Source organism: Leucoraja erinacea, chromosome 2, assembly GCF_028641065.1.
Source record: "Leucoraja erinacea ecotype New England chromosome 2, Leri_hhj_1, whole genome shotgun sequence".
Classification (NCBI taxonomy): Eukaryota; Metazoa; Chordata; class Chondrichthyes; order Rajiformes; family Rajidae; genus Leucoraja; species Leucoraja erinaceus.
In genome coordinates this window covers 136,334,683-136,356,043 of record NC_073378.1, presented here as the reverse complement: position 1 = coordinate 136,356,043, position 21,361 = coordinate 136,334,683, and the positions used below count along the sequence as shown (strand labels likewise).

At 47.7% G+C, this 21,361-nt stretch overlaps 1 protein-coding gene across 1 annotated transcript in view; it reads right to left on the bottom strand.

Moving 5' to 3' along the window:
- mindy4 (MINDY lysine 48 deubiquitinase 4) overlaps positions 1 to 21,361 on the bottom strand; it is a 210,121-nt gene that overhangs the window by 154,230 nt on the left and 34,530 nt on the right. The window contains exons 3-5 of the mRNA XM_055649066.1: positions 14,865 to 15,097; positions 9,194 to 9,464; positions 6,913 to 7,397 (exon numbers count right to left, since the gene is read on the bottom strand). Coding sequence (XP_055505041.1) covers positions 6,913 to 7,397; positions 9,194 to 9,464; positions 14,865 to 15,097 — 989 coding nt within the window. The remainder of the gene's footprint in view (positions 1 to 6,912; positions 7,398 to 9,193; positions 9,465 to 14,864; positions 15,098 to 21,361) is intronic.

Below are 21,361 nucleotides of genomic sequence, written 5' to 3'. Positions count from 1 at the left end.
TAGCTTCATCATCAGAGCCACCTACGATGTTCTTCCAACACCCAAGAACCTAAACCAGTGGCTTGGAGAAGATCCATCATGTTCTGTCTGCCAAACCCCAGCAATATTAAGTCACATCCTCACTGGCTATAAAACCAGTCTTCACAAGGCCGCTACACCTGGAGGCACAATCAGGTCCTGCGACAACTGGCAATTACCTTGGAAGAAAGGAGAACTACCACCAATTCCCTCCCTCCCACAACGCATGGTTTCTCGAACACCACCCCTTTTGTAAAGGCAGGACAACTTCCAGAGAAGCCACTTGCAAGAAAGGAACCGACCCTACTGGACATTGCCCGGGACTGGAAAATGCAGGCTGATCTAGACCAGAAGCTCATCTTTCCACCAGAGATCATCACAACTAATCTCAGGCCGGACCTGATCTTGTGGTCAACCTCACAGAAGTCCCTGTACATCGTGGAGTTAACTGTGCCTTGGGAGGCTGCAATTGGTGAAGCGCATGAACGCAAATGTCTGAAATATTCAGACTTAGCAGCCGAGGCAGAACAACGCGGCTGGCGTACCCAACTGCTCCCTGTAGAGGTTAGTTGGAGAGGGTTTGTAGCCATGTCAACAACCAGACTCCTGAAGGGAATGGGAGTTCGAGGACAGGCCTTCCGGCAAGCCGTCAGGTCAGGTCGCTGTCAGAGGCTGCCGAGCGAAGCAGCAACTGGCTGTGACTGAAGAGGACGGACTCCAACTGGGCTGCAAAATGACCAACAAGAGGGGTAAAACGGAGGGGAGCGCACCTGGGATGTCAGGTGTTGCTGTTGAGCCCTCTGGAGGTGTTGTGGGCCTATCAACAAAACACCAAGGAAGGAGGGTGCCCACCTTATGACCCCAATGAAGTTTTTACTCCTACCCCCACTCCAGATATTAAGAAGGTGCCAATTATAGTAGGGACTGTAATATCAAGTCCCATAAGCTCAACTCTTGCGGTAAAAGTTATCGACCTGAAATATTGTCTCTGTTTATCTCTCAGATGGCACCTGATATGCTGAGTAATTCCAGCATTTTCTGTTTTTATTTAACTAAAGTTGTCTCACTGCAGTGCTGACCATGCAAGCTTGTGCACTCTAGTGTGACAGGAACGCAGGTTAACTGGTGTCACTATGACTTTGATATTGGACGAGTCTTATTATCTCATCACACTCGAATGATCAGAGTCTCCTGGACACACTTCAGGAATTGCTCTTTGCACCATTTTGCTTTCTCACAATGAGTGCCAATAATACATTGATAATTTATGGTGGGGTTACTCTGCATATCTAGCCTTGGCTGAGATCCAGGTAGGTGTATGAATAATTTGATAGCAGGCAGACAAAAGTGCTGGATCCAGCATCTATGGAGCGAAGGAAATAGGCAACGTTTCGGGCCGAAACCAGGCTGTATCCTCACCACACTGTGTAAAGAAATCTTCTCTACATTACCCGAATGGTATTATACTTAAATAAACTTGGATACTTGGATAAACAACAGGTGTAACTCAGCAGGTCAGGCAACATCTGTGTAGGGCAAGGACAGGCGACATTTCGGGTCGGGATTCTACTTCAGACTTTGAAATACTGAACGAATCAGAGATCATTTCGAAAGAGATTTCTAAAGAGGTGAAGATAGTCGATTGAGTAGGTTGGGTCCAAACCAAGAGGCTTTAAAATGGAGAAATGCTGTAATCTTAAATGATGTACAAAGTGCTGGAGGAACTCAGTGAGTCAGTCAGCTTCTGAGGAGGGAAATGGACAAGCAAAATTTCGGGTCAGGATTCTTCTTTGGATTTCAAAGTTCTTCAGACTTAAGTCTAAAGTAGCGACCTGATCTGAAGAGTCCTGACCCGAAATGTCGCCTGTCCATTCCCTCCACAGAAATTGCCTGATCCGTTGAGTTCCTCCAGCACTTTGATTCCTGCATCTGCAGTTCCTTGTGCCTCCATTTCAAAGTCTCCAGCTTTGGACTCGACCCACTAAAACGAAAATCTTCACTTCTCTCTAGAAATTGTCTCTGGTTGGTTTAATATATCCTGAGTTCTCCTATCGTTCTTGTGAATCTGTTAAGCACTTTCTCCTTTTCCTCCACATCTAATAACATAGAGACCAGAACTGCCAATAGTAACTCAAGCATTGCATGCGCTGATGAAACTTTGGCTAAGATAATGAACTAATATAAGAGAAGCAGAACATTTGATTACTTGAGCCTGCTCTGCCATATAATAATGTCTTAGCTCATCTGATCCTGGCCTCAGTTCCACTCTCCCATCTGCTTCTCATATCATAGAACATAGAATAATATAGAACAGAAACAGGACCTTCGGCCCACAATGTCTGTGCTGGACATGCTACCAAGACCAACCTTTATCTGCCTGCACATAATCTATATCACTGCATATCCATGGACTTATCCTAAAGGATCTAAAATACCACTATTGTACCTGTCGCCACCACCACCCCCGACAGCACATTCCAGGCCCCCAACACCCTCTGTATAAATAAAAACTTGCCACAGAGATCGCCTTTAAACTTTGTCCCGAAATCTGTCTTCATCAGTCATATGACGTGAAAACAGGCCCTTCGGCCCATCTTGCCCCCGCTACACTAATTCCACCTGCACGTGTTTGGCACATACACCTCTAAACCTATCCTACCCATGCACCTGCCCAGCCTTGAAAATATTCAATGATTTGTCCACCAGTACTCCACGGGATAGAGAATTGCAAAGATTCACAAATGAGAAATAAATTCTATCTTTACCAATATCATGAAATAATTAACCAACAACATGTTCTCGTGCCCAACAGCTCATGGGCAAAGTGGAGGAGCATTCAGAATGGCATTTTGCATCTGGTGTGCAAACAAAAGCCTATTGCAGACAGCGGAAAGTGCCCACCACTTCATAAACTGCCCATCTGGCTGCCCAATCTGCGGGAAAGTCAGACCAAAGTGGAAGAAGGGGAGTTTGATCCTGCAGAACTGCTGATGGGACCAAAAAAAAGTTTTTTGATGGCCTGCAAAATGCTACCAGTCAAATTCTATAAAATGAAAAGCAATAGCACACAATTTACAGCAGCATGCAGTACGGACTCTCTCTGGTGGCCTGCTACAATATTACAGGCAAGCTGTGTTCTTGGAAAGGCAATGGAGATTGAATTCTTACTGCAGCATCAAAGAACTTTTGGGGGGCACGTTGGCGCATCAGTCGAGTTGCTGCCTTACAGCACCAGAGACCCAGCTTCAATCCTGACTACTGGTGCTGTCTGTACGGAGTTTATATCTTCTCCCTGTGACCTTGTGGGTTTTCTCCGGATGCTTCGGTTTCCTCCCACATCCCAAAGATGTGTAGGTTTGTAGGTTAATTGGCTTCGGTAAAAATTGTTCCTAGTGTGTAGAATAGTGCTAGTGTACGAGGTGATCCCTGGTCAACGCGGACTCAATGGGCCAAAGGGGCTGTTTCCATGCTATATCTCTAAAGTCTAAAGTAAACTGCAGTTGCTGATTTGCAAAAGAGGACAGAGTGCTGGAGTAGCTCAGCGGGTCAGGCATCATCTCCAGAGAACATTGATAGGCATTACCCAAAACATCACCTATCCATGTTCTCCACAGATGCTGCCTGACTAGCTGAGTTATCCAGCACTTTGCATCTTCTCTTTTCTGAATATTTCCCCAAAATATTAATAGATGTTAATTAACTAGATAGATAAAAGGATTTCTGTTGCATATGGAATTAGGATTGGTACATTCATTATAAATATTACATCAGACCTTTCAGAAGCTTAACAAAGGTATTCAACGAAAGGCAGGTATTGGTAATTCAGCCACACCTTCACCGATTCATAGGTTCGTACAAATGTATAGTATTATCTGGTCTGATTGGAGAACATGCAATCCAGAGGTACTAAAGCCAAATGAAATACCCTGTCAGCACCCCAATAAGAATTGAACTGAAAATGGTTGTGGCAGTGTGCAATCGATTAATTGAAAACACAAGAGAGATATACACAGCTCACAGCTATACATGAGTATGATGAGTTATGGTTAACATATTCATGAGCGTTTGACGGCCTGTACACCATCATCAAGTATGCAGATGATACAACGGTGATTGGCCTCATCAACAACAACGATGAGTCGGCCTACAGGGAGGAGGTCCAGTACTTAGCAGCATGGTGCGCTGACAACAACCTGGCCCTTAACTCCAAGAAGACCAAGGAGCTCATTGTAGACTTCAGGAAGTCCAGGGGTGGCACGCACACCCCCATCCACATTAACGGGACGGAGGTGGAACGTGTTTCTAGCTTCAGGTTCCTGGGTGTTAACATCTCCGATGACCTCTCTTGGACCCACAATACCTCAACTCTGATCAAGAAGGCTCACCAGCGTCTCTTCTTCCTGAGGAGACTGGATAAGGTCCATCTGTCTCCTCAGATCCTGGTGAACTTCTACCGCTGCACCATCGAGAGCATCCTTACCAACTGTATCACAGTATGGTATGGCAACTGCTCTGTCTCCGACCGGAAGGCATTGCAGAGGGTGGTGAAAATTGCCCAACGCATCACCGGTTCCTCGCTCCCCTCCATTGAGTCTGTCCAAAGCAAGCGTTGTCTGCAGAGGGCGCTCAGCATCGCCAAGGACTGCTCTCGCCCCAACCATGGACTGTTTACCCTCCTACCATCCGGGAGGCGCTACAGGTCTCTCCGTTGCTGGGCCAGCAGGTCCAGGAACAGCTTCTTCCTGGCGGCTGTCACTCTACTCAACAACGTACCTCGGTGACTGCCAATCACCCCCCCCCCCCCGGACACTCCTCCCACAGGAAAAAACACTATGTCTGTATATATGCTAATTTAAATATTTATTCAAATCATATGCTATGTCGCTCTTCCAAGGAGATGCTAAATGCATTTTGTTGTCTCTGTACTGTACACTGACAATGACAATTAAAGTTGAATCTGAATCTGAATCTGACTTGCTGGAGTTTAGAAGGATGAGGGGGCCCCTCATTGAAACTTACCAAACGTTGAAAGGCCTGGATAGAGAGAATGTGGATAGGATGGTTCTTGTGGGTGTATGGAACAAGCTGCCAGAGGAGGTAGTTGAGGCTGAGACTGTCTCAACATTTAAGAAACAATTAGACAGGTACATGGTTAGGATAAGTTTGGAGGGATACGGACCAAACGCAGGCAGGTAGGACAACTGTAGCTGGGACATATTGGCCGATGTGGGCAAGTTGGGCTGAAGGGCCTGTTTCCACACTCTATGACTCTCTATGTGTGGTGATTTTATCTATACCTCTCATAATTGTATAAACTTCAATCAGGTCACCCCTCGGCCTCCTTTGTTCCAAGAAGACAAATCCACCTTATTAAAGAGTATTAAACAAATTTGGAGTATAGGTGACAGTGATTAATGTAAAGGTATGGATTAGTTAGCAGAGAAAGGGCAGCACAGTGATGCAGCGGTAGAGTTGCTGCCTTACAACGCCAGAGACCCAGTTTTGATCCTGACTACGGGTGCTGTCCATACAGAGATTGTATGTTCTCCCTGTGACCGCGTGGGTTTTCTCCGGATACTCCGATATCCTCCCACATTCCAAAGACGTGCAGGTTTGTAGATTAATAGGCTTCTGTAAAAATTACCCTTCTTCGTATGTCGGACATAGACCTGGTTTACGAGTGACCAATGGACTCAGCGAGCTGAGGGGCCTGTTTCAGCGCTGTATCTCTAAACTAAACTAAATTAAATAGATGAAGAGACGAAGGTTGGTACCAGAACCAGGGGGGGGGTCACAGAATCAAAATGAGATTAATTAGAGAACAATAAGAGATTGAATGTCAGAAATGTCTTCACACTAAAAGATTGTACAGAATTCCCCACCAAAAAAAAACAGTTCACACAGTATTCCTGATAGAATAGACCAGAGGACATAGGTTCAAGATGTAGGGGAAAATATTTACTAGGAATCTGAGGGGTAACGATTTCACAGAAACGGTGGTAGGTGTATGGAACAAGCTGCCAGAAGAGGTAGTTGAGGCTAGGACTATCCCAATGTTTAAGAAACAGTTACACAGGTACATGAATAGGTCAAGTTTGGAGGGATATGGACCAAACGCAGGCAGTTGGGACTAGTGTAGCTGGGACATGTTAGTCAGTGTGGGTAAGTTGGGCCGAAGGGAATATTTCCATGCTGTATCACTCTATGACTCTAGTGGGAGAGCCCAGGACCAGAGGCGGTAGCCTCAGAATAAAAGAACATACCTTTATAAAGGTGATGAGGAATAATTTATTTAGTCTGAGGGTGGTGAATCTGTGGAATTCTTTGCCACAGATGCTGTGGAGACCATCAATGGATATTTTTAAGGCGGAGATTGACAGATTCTTGATTACTAAGGGTGTCAGGTGTTATGGGGTAAAGGCAGGAAAATGGGGTTGAGAAGGAAATATAGATCAGCGAAGATTGAATGGCAGAGTAGACTTGATTGGCCGAAACTAATTCTGTTCCTAGAACTTATGAACTGGCTACAAGTGGATGATCTATGAGTTTTGATAAACCCATAGACCAAACACCTCTCTATGGATTTTGATATGGTAGGATTATCTGATTCAATTGAATTGCATGCAAAATAATGTTTTTTCACTGTATTTCGATAATAAACCTCAACCTAAATCACGCATTGATATCACCCTGTGACCTAAAACTACCTTCCACGATGAACGCAAAACAGAGTAAAGGCTGGAGAACCTACTCCTGTCGATGTGCCCTGTTAGCAGTTATCTGCTTCTGAGACACTATCACCATGAACCAGGGCTCGAGCCTACAATCAAGCAAACCCTTGTGCAGAGATTCAATGTCAGCAGGTACAGTAGATTGAGGGCACATGTTGCATACCTGACATGTAGTTCTTCCACATTCGGGGCATCGTTGTCTCTCGCCTTGTGCTCAATGTTCATGCACTCTGGTGCAAACTTCACCTTCCTGCTCCTCTCAGGCACATTGGCATTCGCGTTGGGGGGCAGCTTGGTCTCGAGTCCGCTGGGGGTCAGGCACCGGGCTCGCTCGGGCTGCCTCTCCACGCCAACATCGTCACCGGGTTCCTGGTACCATCGGATGTCCGAGGGCTTCTGGCTGCTGCGGCCACCTGGGTAGTAGCCGGAGGGCTTCATCGGCGGGTAGTCCGGAGAGGACGTGCCATCCGTCATGTGGTTCGCCAGCGTGGAGGCGGCAGGCAACCAGTCAGAGCCAGTGGCGTTCTCGCATGGGGCGCTGGCCTGCCGCACGTAGCCCTTCAGGCCGCTGTCGACGTCGCTCTCCACCACGTGCAGCGTCAAGTTGGATCCTGAGCCTCGCTTGCTGAGGCGCCTTTTGGAGGAGTCCTGCACAACATTGTAAAATTGTACATCAAAGGGGATGAAGGTCAAGGAAAATGTAGAATACATTTCAAGTAAAGGGTATCCCACTCTCTCCATCCCTCCCCCCTTTCTAGTGCTCTGACCAGTCGGACTGTCCCCCTGATTACATTTTATCTCAGTATACTTTGTTGTCACCTTCTCCAAGCTAACTATGATCTATTCCACATTTTGATTTCCATCCGCTTTGATGTCTCGTTTTCGCACTTTACCCTTCCTTATTTCGGTGTCTCCCTCTCCCCGACACTCAGTCTGAAGAAGGGTCTCGACCCGAAATGTCACACATTCCTTCTCTCCAGAGATGCAATCTCCTTTGGGGTAGATGCACAGTGTCTCTTGCCCAGAGTAGGGGAATTGAGAACCAGAGGACATGGGTTTAAGGCAAGGAGGGAAAGAATTAATAGGAACTTATTGGGTAACTTTTTCACACAAAGGGTAGTGGGTGTATGGAATGAGCTGCCGGAGGAGGTAGTTGAGGCAGATACCATCACAACGTTTAAGAAACATTTGGACAGGTACATGGATAGGATAGGTTTAGCGGCATATGGGGAAAAGCACAGGCAGGTGGGACTAGTATAGATGGGACATGTTCGTTGGCAAGGGTAAGTTGGGCCGAAGGGCCTGTTTTCACACTGTATGACTCTATGGTTCTAACTATATGAGGGTACCGCACACAAGATTACTCTTTCCATTTTGCGAGGGACAACAATAACCGAATTTGGTAGCGTTGACCCATACTATAAATTTAGTTTAATTTCGAGAAACAGCATGGAAACAGTCCCTTCGGCCCATCAGGTCCACATGTAATAGTTTTAAATGATTTAATTGCTGCCACAAAACATGTTGCAGCAGTTTGCCTACTTTTAATTTAGAGATACACCATGGAACCAGTCCCTTCTGCCCACCAAGTCCATGATGTCCATCAATCCCTCATTCACACTTGTTCTATTTTATCCCACTTTCACAATCACGACCTACTCACTATGGGCAATTTTACAGAGACCAATAAACCTACAAACCCATTGGGATGTGGGAGGAAATCACATTTGGAGGAAACCCGCGTGCTCACAGGGAGAACGTACAAACTGCACGCAGAGAGTACCTGAGGCCAAGACTAAACCTGGGTCTCTGGCGCTGTGAGGCAGCAGCTCTACCAGCAGCGTCACTGTGCCACCCTTGTTTCCATGTTGCTTTCAACAGTGTTCACACTTCACAAGAAATCCCACTGTAAGCTGTAAAGTACTTTGGGATCTCATGGGTTTGTTAAAAGCACTAAAGAAGGCTAATGACCCCATTTCTAACCTCAAGTTACCTCCCCTCTACTTTCAGCCTGAAGAAGAATCCCGACCCGAAATGTCACTCATCCTTTTCCTCCAGAGATGCTGCCTGACCTACTGAGTTACTCCAGATCATTGTGTCTATCTTTGGTATAAACCAGCACCTGCAGTTCCTTTCTACACCTTGGTTCTTTATTTGCACAATAACTCTAACAGTTCAAATCCTGTTGATAACTTGTATTGCAAGCCCTTGCCCTCAAAACCAATACAGGGCAGGACAAAAGAACAAAGGAAATAAGTAGGCAGGAACTGCAGATGGAACTGCAGATGCAGAAGAAGGATCTCGACTGGAAACGTCATCCATCTCTTCTCTCCAGAGATGCTGCCTGTTCCACTCAGTTACCCCAGCATTTTGTGTCTACCAAATGAAATGAGCTGCATTCTGGAATCCACATGAAAGTTGGAAAGGATCAGCTGGTGACCCACCTCCTGTACGGTGCGGACTGGACCAGTCATCATGCCACGTACTACGCGAGTGGACCGAGATCTCTGTTGATCCATATTTGATCCTCTGGCTTCTATGGGAAACACGCCAGCCCTGCTTGAATCTTGTGACAGGATGTTCAGGGGAAGGTGTCCTGGTTCACCTCCTGAAGGACATCCGTTACCACCTGGAGATCGATCTTTCTTCTTGAGTGAACTCTGTAAAGGCTTAGAAGAAGGCATACAGACCAAACTAGCTGAATCATTGGTGAACCTAGGAATAAAACAGAATAGTGGCCAGCTGCAATAAGGATTTATTTTTCCAAAAGTACACTTTATTCATAATAATAAACATATTCAAAGTTAAAAAAAACTGTACAAATACTCGTCACATATTGTAGATCAGTGACTCATATTACGAATCATACTTTGTAGCTACGCCCATTAGTTTAATAGAAAGCCTCCCTGCAGTTGCTCTCTCACTTTTAGAGTAACGTTACCTATGCTGTAACGTTAATAAAGTCTTTGGATCTTTAACACAGTGTGTGACTTAAATTATTCCAACAGCAGAAGCTCAACATGGTGTCAGAGTGAACGGAATCATCCTTGTTTAATTCTATTGCTTTTATTTTGGTTTGTTGTTTTCTCCGGTATTTTCTCCATTACTATGGCTTCTGCTCTCAGAAAATCAGAGATCCTGGTGTTTGACGAGGACCTTGCAGAACGGTGGTGTGAAGCACATTGCCAATCGATGCAATTTCAGGGATATATGTGATAGCCTAGTCCGTGACTGTTTGGTCTATGGTGTCCGCAATGATAAGCGATGAGTTACTGCGAGATGCTGAGCTTACTCTAAGACTGCTGAAAACCGCTGTTGCATTGCTGAAATGGCTGACGCTCATACAAGTTTTAGGGCACTCTGCTGGTCGTGAAACTAATGTTGCCGGAATGTCTTATCAAATCTCTCGTCGTTCTCCTCAAGTGCCCGACAACTCTATCGTGAGATTAATAGACAATTGTTTTAACTGTGGGGGTTCACTTGCTCGTGACCGTTGCCCAGCGTATGGAAAATTATGTTGATTTTGCAACAAAAGAAATCATTTCTTCAGATGCTGTAGTTCACATAGCAACAGAGTTCAAACAAGGCAATCTGTTAATTCACTTGGCCATGAAAACTTGCTCTCAGAATGCTCTCAACTAGCTCCCACGGATTTGCAGGCTCCTGGCGATGTACATTCCTTGTCTGATTTAATGCATAAACAACTAGACCCCAAGGTCGCTTTGCCTGTTAATGGCAAGAATTTTTAACTGAAAGTAGATACCGGCGCCAGATGCAATGTGATTTGTCTACCTGTGTTTAAAAAGTTATGAAAAACAGAGACTATCACTCCTACGGCTGCCTCCCTTCTCTCATTTGCAGGAAGTCCAGTTGAGTTGACTATCGGTCAAGTTGAGTTACGCTGCTGTCTTAACTCACGTGTCCACAACCTGAATTTCTATGTTGTTCGTGAGGATGTGCCGTGTCTGCTGGGTGCCAACGCATGTCAAGACATGGGACTTGTCTCTTTCAGACCTTCTGTTTGTCATCTGACTACAACCTGTGATTTAAGCCAACATATTCTGACGCAATACAGAACTTTGTTTGACGACAAGCTGGGCAGGTTGCCTGTTAGGTACACAATCACCATTGACCCCGAGGTAATTCCAGTTGTTCGTCCAGCTCATATGATTCCCCATGCTATGCGGGACCGTATTCAAAATGAACTAAACAGAATGGTGTCTCTAGGTGTGATTGCTTCCATCTCTGACCCTTCGGATTGGGTTTCCACCATGGTTGTGGCAATGAAGAAGAATAAAGACGAAATACAGATTTGTATCAATCCTATGGACTTAAACACAGCCATTAAACGACCTCCCATGCGCTCTGTGGACGAAACTGCAGCACAGATGGCAGAGGCAACTGTATTCACAGTACTAGATGCCAAGAGTTCATTCTGACAGATTTCACTCGAACTCCAAGTTTACCACTTTCAGCACACCATTCGGGCGTTACAGATTTCTTCGCATGTCCTTTGGCATAAACTCTGCTAGTGAAGTATTTCAACAAGCTATGGAGCAGTTGTTTGCAGGTTACCCATGCTCCATCGGAGTGGATGACATCCTCGTTGCGGGACGAAATGTTGAAGAACGCAATGCTAATCTGACGAAGGTCCTGGATCGCCATTAACCTCAAGCTAAACCCTCAAAAATGTAAATTCAAGGTAAGTGAGGTGAAATACATAGGCCATGTGTTCGCTAAAGATGGCCTAAGAACTGATCTGGCAAAAACCAGTGCTATCAACGAGCTCCCAACACCAACAGACGTGCTCGGTCTACAAAGATTCCTTGGCATGGTTAACTACTTGAGCAAATTTATTCCGGACTTCAGTGAAATATCAGCCCCGTTGCGCCAGCTTACACATAAAGACACTGCTTGGACCTGGCACGAGCAACAGCAGAGGGCGTTCGACACTCTTAAGCAGCAGATGTCTTGTGCTCCTACTCTCGCTTACTTTGATCCTAAATGACCGGTCACTCTGACTTATGACGCCTCACAACACGGACTAGGCGCAGCATGTCTTCAAAATGACGGTAGCGGCAATAAGCCTGTTGGCTATGCCTCGCGCACTATGACTGACACAGAACAACGATATGATGAAATTGAGAAAGAGCTGTTGGCGGTTGTTTTCGCCTGCAAGAAATGGAATGACTTTATCTTCGGACAAACGGTCACGATTGAAACTGACCACCAACCTCTGATCAGCATCTTTAACAAACCGATTTATGCCTCTCCAGGGCGCCTACAGCGGATGCTGCTGCAGCTTCAAAAATATGACATCGTTCCGACCTGCAAACGTGGTAAGGGTATGCACCTGGCTGACACTCTCTCGCGCGCACCTCGGAAGACCTGTGAGGGTCCGTCCTCTCCAGATGATGACTTTATCGTAATGACTGTGTCTTTTATTCCCACATCCTGTATGGAGGACTTGGTTGCTCACACTGCTGCTGACAGTACTTTACGGTTGCTTGCCTCCGTCATTATGCGCGGCTGCTCAGACAAACACTACAACGTTCCGCTGCCAGTTCAGCCGTTCTTTGCCGTCCGCGATGAGCTAGTGCTGCAGGATGGCATTATTGTACAAGGACACAAGGCTGTAGTCCCTGCTTCGCTGCACAGCAAGTATTTTAACGCTGTCCACGCAGGGCACCCAGGCGCTGAAGCTACCGTCCTACGGGCAAGAAACATGTTTTACTGGCCTGGCATGGCCAAATATATCCCCAAGAATGTGGCATCCTGTGCAGTGTGTAACAGACTGGCACCTCATCAACTAAAGCAACCACTTCTTTCACATCCGGCTCCTGCACTCCCGTGGTCTACAGTGGCAACTGACATATTTGAGTGGCATGGCAAGCAGTGCCTGGTACTTGTCGATTCATATTCTGGATGGTTTGACATTCATTTTCTTAGTAGGCCCACTTCTCGCGGAGTAGTTTCGAAGCTTGCTCGCCATTTTGCAGACCATGGAGCTCCGTGCATACTGTTACCTGATAACGGCAGTTAATTTACCAGCCAACATTTCAAGGAGTTTGCTGCACTATGGGGTTTTTGCCACATCACCAGCAGCCCTGAATATCCACAGTCGAATGGACTAGCTGAGCAGGCTGTCAAGAGTGCCAAACAGCTCATGGAACGTTCATACAGAGCTAATTCCGACGTGTTCATGGATCTACTCAACTTACACAACATCTCCCGCGAGCCTGGGTTCACCTGTTCAACGTTTATTTTCGAGGCAGATCCGAGCCACAGTGCCTGTGGCGGATCAGGCATTGATCCCACAGGTGGTTCCACCATCGGAAGTCCAGTCCAGGTTACAACAAAAACGTGACATTCAAAAATAGTGGTATGACAAAATAAGTAGGCCGCTGCCACCATTAACCAAGGCCATGAAAAAGACCATGACCGTATCGATGTAATTTCTGGAACTGCTTCTGAGCCACGCTCATATCTGGTCAGTGCCGATGGTGGCACCTACAGGGGTAACAGACAACATATCCTGCCTATGAATGAGCCAGCTCCACCTCCGTATTATCCAAGTGTATTTCCGTCCATGTCCAGCGGCATTGAACGGCTGCGTTGCCAGAAGTGGGTTGTTGCTCCGCCTGCCACCACAGTCCCCTGTTTCATCACCGGGAATGCTGGTTCAGTCTCCCTCACCTGTGAAGCCACCCGGTGGGGAAAAACGGAGATGGTCTTTATCGCACACGTGCTGGTCATGTTTGCAAGTCTACCGTGAAGTACCCGGGCTATGTTTGACTTTCCTCCAGCTTATTATCAATTGCTATGCATGCCTTATTTAATCAATGGTTTTGTACTGACATTTAATCCTTTAAGAGGGAGGATGTAGATCAGTGTCACTCATGTTATGAGTCATACTTTGTAGCTACGCCCACTAGTTTAACAGAAAGCGTGCTAAGATGAATTTACCTATGCTGTAACGTTAATAAAGTATTTGGATCTTTATCAGTGTGTGACTTAAGTTATTCCAACAGCAGAAGCACATCACATATACTCAGTAGGATGGTAAATGATTCAATACAGAAAACCCAATTATGGACCTCTACATAGCTGACCAAGGCTCCTGTTGCATTTCCCCTCCCCCCAAACTTCCACCGGTTACCAAATGATCTTGCAATGATCAAGGGCGTATGAATGGGTGGATGGAAGAGCAGAGAGATATTGAAATGTGTGCCAACAAGATGGAAGACCGGGAAAAATAAGGTGGTTCAGACAATATAAAGGATATTTGTATTCTGTGCCCTGGCCCAACGATACAAGAGCAGGGAGGTCAGGATAGAATGGTTGAAAAGATAAATTAGGCCACAGGTACAATTCTGCTCCCTGTAGTACAGGAAGGGCGAGTGATAAGATGAGCGAGGGTGGATTTACAGGGATGTCGCAAAATGTTTTTTTAAAAGACATGTGAAATAGTTGGTCTCTGCAATCAATGTCATCTTACATCAAGTGTGAGTGGCAATTGTCTAGAATCGATCTTAAGGGCCTGTCCCACTTACGCGATTTGTTGCGGGGTGACGCCTGTTTGGTCGTGAATAGTCGACCAAAGAGTCGTACCTTTTACTGGTTGCCGCTGGATTTTCAACATTTTGAACATTTTCGGCCAGCTGCTGCGACTATGACGGGTGCCGGCAAGTCGCCAAAAAAATCGTGTAAGCGGGACAGGCCCTTTATGACACCTACAACCTTCAAATCCACGCTACACAGAAAACGTTTTCCTTCATAGGCAAAGGGACGCCATGCTCAGCTGCACAGGACATTGGTTAGGCCACACTTAAAAACTGTGTACAGGTCTGGGTGCCATTCTACAGGAACAATGTGGTAGCAATAGAGAGAAAGCAGAAGAGATTTGCCAGGGTGTTGCCTGGAATTGAGGGCTGGGGTAATAAAGAGAGATTGTCTAGGCCAGCATTATTTTCACTGGGGCATGGAGGGCCGAGGGATGACCTTAGATTTCAGGAAAGCATTTATAAAGGTTAGACTACAAACATTAAGTTAGCAACAGTAACCTTTCCAGCATTGCAAAGTGATTACTATGCCTCAATACTAGGTGTGTCATACCTGCAAGCATCCATTTTATTTAGGTCATGAAATGGTACGCCCCCACCTTTGTCTTCATCAGAGAGGTCGTAGATATTTACGAAGGTGTTGTCAAAACGCACTGACGTGGCTCTCTGACTTACGATAGCTGGCGCTCGAAAACTGTCCCGCGCTATATTCTTTGTATTTTCAGAACTTTCCAAGAAGTATTTGGTTATTATCTCGAGCATTGTTTTGAGAGGCACCACTTGAGCCTGAAAAACATTTGAAAAACATGCAATGCACACCCAATCATTAACACTGGAGTGTTAAGAATGTTCAAGGAGCTGTGAAATGTTCATTGATCTCTTAATTACATTTATACCTTGGAACTTGGAAAAGGGGCGGCATAGTAGCACAGTGGTAGATTTGCTGCCTTACAACGCCAGAGACCTGAGTTTGATCCTGACTACGGATGCTTGTCTGTACCTTCTCCCTGTGACCTGTGTAGGTTTTCTCCAGAATCTACTTGCATGCACCCACTGCAGTTCGCTTACCGCCACAACAGATCAACGGTGGATGCGATCTCGCTTGCCCTCCACTCCGCTCTGGTCCACTTGGACAACAAAACCTCATATGTCAGGCTGTTATTCATCGATTACAGCTCGGCATTCAACACAATCATCCCCTCCAAACTGGTTACCAAACTCGCAGAACTGGGTCTCTGCGCATCCCTCTGCAACTGGATCCTCGACTTCCTCATCCACAGACCACAGTCTGTTCGTATTGGTGGAAATGTGTCAGCCTCGATAACAATCAGCACGGGAGCACCTCAAGGCTGCGTGCTCAGCCCCCTGCTGTACTCACTCTATACCCATGACTGCGTAGCGAACCACAGTGCGAACTCCATCATCAAGTTCGCTGATGCCACCACTATTGTGGGGCGTATCACTGATGGGGATGAGTCAGAATATAGAAGGGAGATCGAGCTACTGTCCATATGGTGCCAGCGCAATAACCTGGCCCTCAACCCCAGCAAAACCAAGGAACTGATTGTGAACTTTGGAAGGAGTAGGAGGGGGACCCACAGCCCCATTTATATCAATGGTTGAAAGGGTCAAGAACTTCAAATTCCTGGGCGTGCACATCTCTGAAGATCTTTCCTGGTCCGAGAACACTAACGCAATTATCAAAAAAGCTCATCAGCGCCTCTACTTCCTGAGAAGATTACGGAGAGTCGGTTTGTCAAGGAAGACTCTCTCTAACTTCTACAGGTGCACAGTAGAGAGCATGCTGACCGGTTGCATCGTGGCTTGGTTTGGCAATTTGAGCGCCCTGGAGAGGAAAAGACTACAAAAAGTAGTAAACACTGCCCAGTCCATCATCGGCTCCGACCTTCCTTCCATCGAGGGGATTTATCGCAGTCGCTGCCTCAAAAAGGCTGGCAGTATCATCAAAGACCCACAACATCCTGGCCACACACTCATCTCCCTGCTACCCTCAGGTAGAAGGTACAGGAGCCTGAAGACTGCTCCCATCCGGGACCCAGGGGCAGCAGGGTGGCGCAATGCTGCTGCTTCACACCTCCAGAGATTCGGGTTTGATCCTGACTACTGGTGCTGTCTGCACTAAGTTCACACGTTCTCCCTGTGACCGCGTGGGTTTTCTCCAGGTGCTCCAGTTTCTTCCCACTCTCCAAAGAGTGGGTTAATTGGCTTGGTTAAATCGTAAATTGTCCCAAGTGGGGGTAGGACAGTGTAAGTATGCGGGAATCGCTGGTCGGTCGGACTAGGTAGGCCAAAAGCCCTGTTTCAGCACTGTATCTCTAAACTAAAACTAAAAATTCGGCAGTGAAAGGAATGGTTTGCTGTCAAACAGCAAAGATAATGTAGGTAGACAAAAATGCTGGGGAAACTCAGCGGGTGCAGCAGCATAGAAACATAGAAATTAGGTGCAGGAGTAGGCCATTCGGCCCTTCAATATGATCATGGCTGATCATCCAACTCAGTATCCCGTACCTGCCTTCTCTCCATACCCCCTGATTCCCTTAGCCACAAGGGACACATCTAACTCCCTCTTAAATATAGCCAATGAACTGGCCTCAACTACCCTCTGTGGCAGAGAGTTCCAGAGATTCACCACTCTCTGTGTGAAAAAAGTTCTTCTCATCTCGGTTTTAAAGGATTTCCCCCTTATCCTTAAGCTGTGACCCCTTGTCCCGGACTTCCCTAACATCGGGAACAATTTTCCTGCATCTAGCCTGTCCAACCCCTTAAGAATTTTGTAAGTTTCTATAAGATCCCCTCTCAATCTCCTAAATTCTAGAGAGTATAAACCAAGTCTATCCAGTCTTTCTTCATAAGACAGTCCTGACATCCCAGGAATCAGTCTGGTGAACCGTCACTGCACTCCCTCTATGGCAATAATGTCCTTCCTCAGATGTGGAGACCAAAACTGTACGCAATACTCCAGGTGTGGTCTCACCAAGACCCTGTACAACTGCAGTAGAACCTCCCTGCTCCTATACTCAAATCCTTTTGCAATGAAAGCTAACATACCATTCGCTTTCTTTACTGCCTGCTGCACCTGCATGCCTACCTTCAATGACTGGTGTACCATGACACCCAGGTCTCGCTGCATCTCCCCCTTTCCCAATCGGCCACCATTTAGATAATAGTCTGCTTTCCCGTTTTTGCCACCAAAATGGATAACCTCACATTTATCCACATTATACTGCATCTGCCAAACATTTGCCCACTCACCCAGCCTATCCAAGTCACCTTGCAGTCTCCTAGCATCCTCCTCACAGCTAACACTGCCCCCCAGCTTAGTGTCATCCGCAAACTTGGAGATATTGCCTTCAATTCCCTCATCCAGATCATTAATATATATTGTAAATAGCTGGGGTCCCAGCACTGAGCCTTGCGGTACCCCACTAGTCACTGCCTGCCATTGTGAAAAGGACCCGTTTACTCCTACTCTTTGCTTCCTGTTTGCCAGCCAGTTCTCTATCCACATCAATACTGAACCCCCAATGCCTTGTGCTTTAAGTTTGTATACTAATCTCTTATGTGGGACCTTGTCGAAAGCCTTATGGAAGTCCAGATACACCACATCCACTGGTTCTCCCCTATCCACGCTACTAATTACATCCTCGAAAAATTCTATAAGATTCGTCAGACATGATTTACCTTTCGTAAATCCATGCTGACTTTGTCCAATGATTTCACCACTTTCCAAATGTGCTGCTATCCCATCTTTAATAACTGACTCTAGCAGTTTCCCCACTACCGATGTTAGACTAACTGGTCTGTAATTCCCCATTTTCTCTCTCCCTCCCTTCTTAAAAAGTGGGGTTACGTTTGCTACCCGCCAATCTTCAGGAACTACTCCAGAATCTAAAGAGTTTTGAAAGATTATTACTAATGCATCCACTATTTCTGGAGCTACTTTCTTAAGTACTCTGGGATGCAGCCTATCTGGCCCTGGGGATTTATCGGCCTTTAATCCATTCAATTTACCCAACAACACTTCCCGGCTAATCTGGATTTCACTCAATTCCTCCAACTCCTTTGACCCGCGGTCCCCTGCTATTTCCGGCAAATTATTTATGTCTTCCTTAGTGAAGACGGAACCAAAGTAGTTATTCAATTGGTCCGCCATATCCTTGCTCCCCATCTATGGAGCGAAGGACATAGGCAACGTTTCGGGCCGAAACCCTTCTTCGGACTGATAATGTAGGATGCACTTTACTTTAGACTTTGGTCCACCGAGTCCACACTAACAATCGATCACCCTGTACTTAGCACTATCCTACACACTAGCTAGGACTTTATTCCTTGGAGTGCAGGAGGATGAGGGGTGATCTTATAGAAATGTATAAAATCATAAGGGGAATGGACAGGGTGAATACACAGAATCTGTTAAAGTGGGAAAGGAAAGGTTTAATAATCGCCGCCCCACCGCTATGGCCGACCCGCGCTGCCCCGCCGACTATCCACCCACCGGGACCTCCCACGCATCGCCCGCGGACCCCGACTCAACTGCCACGGGACTCCGACCATCGCGTCCGGTTTGCCGCGCCACTCCACCCCCCCCTCCAGCAACCCACAGCTGTTGCCTTACCTGGAGCCTGGACTCTGCACTGGGCCTGGAGCCTCCACGCTGCTCACTCCCTCTCTCCTGGACTTAACGCCACTGGGTCCTAGTACCCGTCTGCCCAGCCTTGCTAACCTCAGTGGCTGCTCCACAGACTCTCCCCCATCCCTCTCCAACTATGTCACCCCCGCTCTTCCCCACCCACATTACAGCCCTCTCACCCCCCCACCCCCTGACCACCCCCCCCACCCCCTCCAACACCCACAACCCCCCCCCCCTACACATCGCCCTGTCCCCAGTCCACCCACCTGCCTTCCTCTGGGCCCAACTCCCATCCCTGCCGGGTTTTCACCATCCCCCCCGACCTCCCCCTCTCCCACACCGGACGGTCTGTCCTCAGCAGAGGTCTTACCTTTGTCCCCCTCCGTCCCCACCTCAATGAATTCCGCGCCCAACATGACTTGGAGCGCTTCTACCGTCGCCTCCGTCTCACAGCGCACTTCCATGAAGGAGTCCTTGCCCCCCAATGATGACTCTTTTTCCCGTCTCCAATGCACCCCCTCCTCGTGGAACCCCTCTCGTAAAGTCCCGGCTCTGGAACTCTTTACCCGGAACTGCCGCCGCGGCGCCAACCGCCTCAACTTCTCCACTCCCGTCTCACTCCAATCTCTCCCCCCCTGAACGCACTGCCATTGAATCACTCCGCAAAAACCCAGATTGGGTTATCAAACCAGCCGACAAGGGAGGTGCCCTGGTAGTTTGGCGCGTCGATCTCTACAAAGCTGAGGCCACGCGCCAACTCTCGGACACCTCCTCCTACTTACCCCTGGACCATGACCCCACTGACGAGCAGCAGGCCACCATATCTAGCACCATCATCGACTTCATCAATTCCCACGCCCTGCCCAACCAAGCTTCTGACCTCATCGTTCCCCAGCCCTGCACGGCCCGTTTTTACCTTCTCCCCAAAATCCACAAACCCGGCTCTCCCGGAAGACCCATTGTCTCTGCCTGTTCGTGCCCCACCGAACTCATCTCCACATACCATGACTCCATACTATCCCCCTTGGTCAAATCCCTTCCCACCTATGTTCCAGACACCTCAGACACTCTCCGCCACCTCCGCGCATTCCACTCTCTAGGCCCTCATCTTCACCATGGATGTCCAGTCACTCTACACCTCCATCCCCCACCAGGATGGCCTCAAAGCCCTCCGGTTCTTCCTCGACCAGAGGAGCAACCTATACCCAGCCACTGACACCCTCCTCCGCCTAGCGGAGTTGGTACTCACCCTCAACAACTTTACGTTTGACTCCTCCCATTTCCTCCAAATACAAGGTGTAGCTATTGGCACACGCATGGGCCCCAGCTACGCCTGCCTCTTTGTCGGGTACGTTGAACAATCCTTGTTCAATACGTACCAGGGCCCCATCCCCGACCTCTACCTCCGTTACAATGACGACTGCTTTGGGGCCACCTCCTGCACCCGCACGCAACTGACTGACTTCATCCACTTCACCACCAACTTCCATCTGGCACTCCAATACACCTGGACCATTTCCGACACTTCCCTACCATTCCTTGACCTCACCATCTCCATCGCAGGGGACAGACTTCTGACCGACATACACTACAAACCAACTGATTCACATGGCTATCTGGACTACACGTCTTCCCACCCTGCCCCCTGTAATAATCCTCCGCCATTTCCGCCACATCCAACGTGACCCCACCACTCGCCACATCTTCCCATCTCCCCTATGTCTGCCTTCCGCAAAGACCGCTCCCTCCGCAACTCCCTTGTCAATTCTCCCCTTCCCTCTCGTACCACCCCCTCCCCGGGCACTTTCCGTTGCAACCGCAAGAAATGCAACACCTGTCCCTTCACCTCCCCCCACGACTCCATTCAAGGATCCAAGCAGTCGTTCCAGGTGCAACAAAGGTTCACCTGTATCTCCTCCAACCTCATCTACTGCATCCGCTGCTCTAGATGTCAGCTGATTTACATCGGGGAGACTAAGCGGAGGTTGGGCGATTGTTTCGCCGAACACCTCCGCTCAGTCCGCAATAACCTACCTGAACTCCCGGTGGCTCAGCACTTCAACTCCCCCTCCCATTCCCGATCCGACCTCTCTGTCCTGGGTATCCTCCATTGCCAGAGTGAGCAACACCGGAAATTGGAGGAACAGCACCTCATATTCCGCCTGGGTTGCTTGCGTCCGGATGGCATGAACGTTGAATTCTCCCAGTTTTGCTAGCCCTTGCTGTCTCCTCCCCTTCCTTAACCCTCGAGCTGTCTCCTCCCATCCCCCCGCCCTCAGGCTCCTCCTCCTCCCTTTTTCCTTCCTTCTCCCCCCCCACCCCCCATCTGAAGAAGGGTTTCGGCGAAACGTCGCCTATTTCCTTCGCTCCATAGATGCTGCTGCACCCGCTGAGTTTCT